General features: G+C 33.8%; 1 protein-coding gene across 1 annotated transcript in view; it reads right to left on the bottom strand.

Annotated features, from left to right (window-relative positions):
- Window positions 1-5223, bottom strand: part of LOC106463739 (sulfate anion transporter 1-like) — a 38305-nt gene that overhangs the window by 15607 nt on the left and 17475 nt on the right. Inside the window, exons 5-6 of the mRNA XM_013923800.2 lie at window positions 4598-4827; window positions 355-519 (exon numbers count right to left, since the gene is read on the bottom strand). Of these exons, the coding sequence (XP_013779254.2) occupies window positions 355-519; window positions 4598-4827 (395 nt within the window). The remainder of the gene's footprint in view (window positions 1-354; window positions 520-4597; window positions 4828-5223) is intronic.

Genomic DNA, 5223 nt, shown 5'->3' with positions numbered 1-5223 from the left:
CTACTAAATTTAAATTTATCTGTTAACTCAATTTCAGGCTATTTGAAATTCTAATCCTTTATTTGTTAGGATTATAGGGTCCCTAATAAAATATCAGTAACACATATAATATTAACTGAAATACCATCAGTGTTACAATTAGTATCACTACTTACTACTAGGATCCTCTATGTACTTAAAATTGCACATGAATGACTTCACCCAATGTTTTTGGCCAGTTCATTACATTAAGAATTGTTACTGGTGTTATAACAACTCAGTAATTTGAGAATTAAGATACAAACATAAGATGAACTATTACACAATAAAACACTTATATGATATGAAAATCACAAAACAGAAAACAGATCATACCAGAATAATATTGAAGGGTCCTGAATATGTGCTGAATTTAATACCAGTAAGGGGTTTCATCTGACTAGTCAATACGTGGATAGCTGATCCAGTTACAAAGCCACTGACCATCTCATCAGACATAAAAACAGTAAGAAAGCCTAATCTGAATATTCCCATGATAGCCTGAAACAAAATGATAATCAACAGCATCTAATAAAAGTTAGTTAGCCACACAGAAAACTTCATATTGTTAAGAAACACAATTTAAATACATTTGTATAATATACACTTCAACATGCAAACCCATTTTACTTATTACACAATATTATAAGTATTCCTCAGAGATATTGTCACTAGGATATACATATCTTACTTCATATATTACCCATGAATAGCACTGAGAGCAATTTGTAAATATTATAACCAATATATACATATATATATATATATATATATATCTTACTTCATGTATTACTCACAAATAGCATTGAGAGTAATGTACAAATATTTTCACCAACATATACATTTCTTACTTCAGGTAATACCTATAAATAAACACCAAGAGAAATGTATAAATACTCTAGTAAGATATACAAATCTTACTTCATGTATTACTCATGAATAACATTGACAGTAAAGTATAAATAGTCACCAAGATATACACATCTTACTTCATGAATAATACTGAAAGTAATGTATTGGCCTAATTCCTATTTAACACACAGAACTTCTTCCTATGTTTCACGAAGGTAAATTTATCCTTCAGCATATCTTCTATATTACACATGGATAACTTACAGGAAACAGAGTATTACTTGGTAACACAACTGAAATACACCCAAATGCCTCTTCTTATGAAACAAAATGATGGTGTTTTTCTTATAGCAGTCACATCAGGCTATCTACTGTGTCTACCGAGGGGAATTGAACCCCTGATTTTAGTGTTGTAAATCCAAAGACTTACACTTTCCCACTGGGGGATGCAAAATTATGATCACCAATTTAAATACACCAAAAAAAAGTTATCTCACAAGTATCACAGTGTAAGGAATATATTAAATTTTTATCATTGAATAATGAACAATAAAACTAATGTGACTGTATAGGCAACTAACTATGAAAACAACTGATAACTGGTCACTACAATCTCATCCTGCTGTTCACTTTGACTGCATTCAGAGCAATGTACTCTCTTATATAAGAATTAACTTTAACTATGATGTTATCTTCATTCATAAAGTAGAGAATTTTACATTTTTTGAATCAAAGCGTTACTAGCACAAGCACGCACAAACCCGCAAACACGCCCTTCTATTATTATAGACTAGCGACAGTACACGGCTTTCCTCGAGTTATTAGGTTGATTTATTCTATCAGTATGTGTAATCTGAACCCATTTTAGCATAAAAGTATAACCTATATACTTTTGTTGCTCCTTTATGGGATGGGGCCTGTTTATGAAGGTAACCTTCTTTCCGACTTGTCCTCCGATTTTAAACTTAGATAATAAAAACAAATAATAAAAGACACATCTCTTTAATTAACAAAGCCTCTAAATTGGAAAACAACAAATATTTTTTCAAATTTGTAGTTCATACATTTCATTTTATACTTTCAGCATATAGCCTCTTAACAACAACATTAGGTTACACTTTTATTGCAAAACAACATTATATAAAACCATTGTTGGAACACATTGTTACCAAAATGCTCTGGCTTTTCAATATATCAGAAGTTGTTATATAAGGAACCACTTCTTTTCTACGTGGTTCTTTGCTAGATTGCCTCATTAAAAAGATGTGCACGTGCATGTCTGTCTGTCTGTGATTTCTATCTACAATCGGTAATAATAAAACGGTGGGTCTGTGACTGCCATAACTCCAAGAGGAAAGACTCTAAAAAGTTGAAAGTTTGAACACATACTAAGTGAACCCTGAGGGTGTGCACCTGGGTATTATTAAGTATCCACATGTGTGTGTGTCTTTTTATGAGGCAAGGTAAAAAAACACATAGAAAATAATATGTGACTGCCGTATCTCCAAAAGGAAAGGGCATAGAAACCTGAAATTTCACACCCACCCCAAGTAGACCCTGAGGATGTGCACCTGGGTATTATTATTTATCCATGTGCATAAGAATCTTTTTAATGAGTAAAAAAAACATGGAAAAAGTGTGACTGTCATAGCTCCAAGGGGAAAGAACCTAGAAACCTGAAATTTTGCACCCATACTGAGGGTGTGCACCTGGGTATTATTTATTCATCTGCACACATGCATGCTCTTCTTTTTAATAAGGCAAGCTAGCAAAAACAAACCACCATAGCTCCAAGGGGAAAGAACCTAGACACCTGAAATTTTTGCACCCATACTAACTGGACCCTGATGGTGTGCATCTGTGTACTACTTATCCATATGCATTGGCGCATATGCATGCACATCTATTTAATGAGGCAAGCTAGCAAAAAAAAACACATAGAAAAGAAGTGGTTCCTTATATTACAAATAGAAATCACACAGAGATACAGACAATCACGTATGCAGTGTGCACCTGGGTATTTTTATTCAACTGAGTGCAAGCACACATGTGCATCATTTTAATGAAGCAAGCTAACAAAAAAAAAATAGAAAAGAAGTGTGCCCACCATAGCTCCAAGGGAAAATAACTTAGACACCTGAAATTTTGCACTCATACTGAGGGTGTGCACCAGGGTATTACTTATCTTATCCACATGAGTATGCATCTTTTCAATAAGGGAAGCTAGCAGAAAACCATATAGAAAAGAAGTGGTTCCTTATATTACAAATAGAAATCACAGGGAGACACCGACATGCATGCATGCACATCTCTGTGTGTGACCACCATAGCTTCAATAGGAAAGAATCTAGAAACCTGAAATTTTGCACACATACTAAGTAGGCCCTGAAGCTGTGCACCTGGGTATTATTACTTACCCACATGCATCTTTTTATGAAGCAAGGTAGGGAAAAACCACATAGAAAAGAATATTTGACTGCCATATCTCCAAGAGGAAAGACTTGGAAGACATCCTTGAACAACAACAGCAAAAGGGATTGATGGCTTCTATGGCAAACAAAATTTGTAGGTGAGGCTGCTATGGAAGAAGTTGATAAGCCACAATTTGAAGATAGAAGCAATATGTTGAGGAGTTAGAAGAAGATAAGAAAATACAGTGTCTAATGCATAAGCTCCAGAAAGTAATCCAGTGTTACTTATATTCTGTCAGGGAAGAGCATTAGAAATTGTGAGCAAAGATTCAAGCTACTATAGAGGAGAATTTGGCTTATCGTATAAAGGATTTAACAGCAACCAGCTGTGAAGTCATATACATCAAATGTTGGTGTGAAAAATGGATGTTGAAGGGTATCAAAGATGTTTCAATGTTAGCCGTCAGACCAGTTCTCTGTGAGAAAGTCGAAATAATTGTGTAAATCATGGCTGAGATGGCAAAAGTGGAGCAATGGGGAGAAACTGGTATTTTGCACAACTGATGTTGGGGAGTACCTGATGAAGATAGACAGGAAGGTAGGCATAAAAAGAAATTCACCTGAGATTGAGCATCTACAGCTAGAATATTTGGATCTGGAGTACAGTAATGGAAGATGATAACCTGAAGTTGTGGAGTATCATTCACTGGAAGGCCTAGATGTTTGTACAGCCACTAAAAAAACCTAATGATAGAACATGACTGTCAACAAGAAAATTCAGCTTATAGTGTGAATGAAGGGGGTTTCTGTACATTCGTCTGATGCAAGCAAAATATGTGGAAGGTGAGAGTGGAGAATTCTGAGTAATCTACATATGCTTTGCTTTGTATTGAGGATATTAAGAATTTCAATTCATAGTTGTTGACAGCATGAAAGCAACTCACCATAGAAAAGCTTTTAGTGTATCAGATACAAGTCTACCTGATTTGAATTTTCTCTTTTATTTACTAAAAAATGACCAGCATGTCAATAATTATACTAATTTCTTCAAGATTATTATGAGAAGTCAGTTTCAATAATTACTATTAGCAATCAAACAAGTATGTAATTAAAGAGTTGAAAACTTGATAATACAAATTTAATATTACAGTATGCTTTTCTTTTGCATACAAAAGTTTGGTAACTAAAATAAAAGTACACAGTACATATATATTTCTAAACAGATAATGTACTTTCAAACAAAAAAAATTCTTATTGATGGTTAAGCCATAACAGATAATTAATATCTATTCTTTACATAGGTATTTATACTATACCTGCAGTAAACCACTTGTGAATGTCACCAGCATAGCTACTTGAATTGCTGTGTATGGATATAGAAGATCTCTTTCCGCAGATAATACCGCTGTTGTTGCATCTTGTTCTGTTGTCCAACTTCCATTTATAGCAGATTGTGTAAGTACTGGTGCTTGGCGTACTACTGAAAGATCATCTCTAACACTCTCAATGGCGATGCTTGTGAGAAGGCTAGTGATGGCAAAAGTTCCTGTGAAGGACAAATAAAATGGGTGTTTATGTCATTATATAATATCATTAAAATAATGTTACTACTGGCTATTGTATATCCAATACAGGAATGTTAGTATATCAGAGCACTGTTTCATCTGATTTTGAAATAAAGGTAACGTTATTATCATCTAATATAAATGAAACATAGGATTGTTGGCATATCAGACATATTATTTTATTTGACAATGGTATAAAAACAGCATTATTACTAATTTGATGACGAGGAACCCACTTTGAGACTAATAATGACTGGAGACGGCTTGAGTGGGTAATGAAGAAAAACTTTAATATAAGTTAAACATAACAGCAAATGTACAACATTTCGACAAGGTTTTGTCATCATCAGGTACAAAACCTTGTCGAAACGTTGTAC

The sequence above is a fragment of the Limulus polyphemus genome, unplaced genomic scaffold (genome assembly GCF_000517525.1).
Source record: "Limulus polyphemus unplaced genomic scaffold, Limulus_polyphemus-2.1.2 Scaffold1472, whole genome shotgun sequence".
NCBI lineage: Eukaryota > Metazoa > Arthropoda > Merostomata > Xiphosura > Limulidae > Limulus > Limulus polyphemus.
This window is presented reverse-complemented; position numbering and strand designations above follow the sequence as displayed.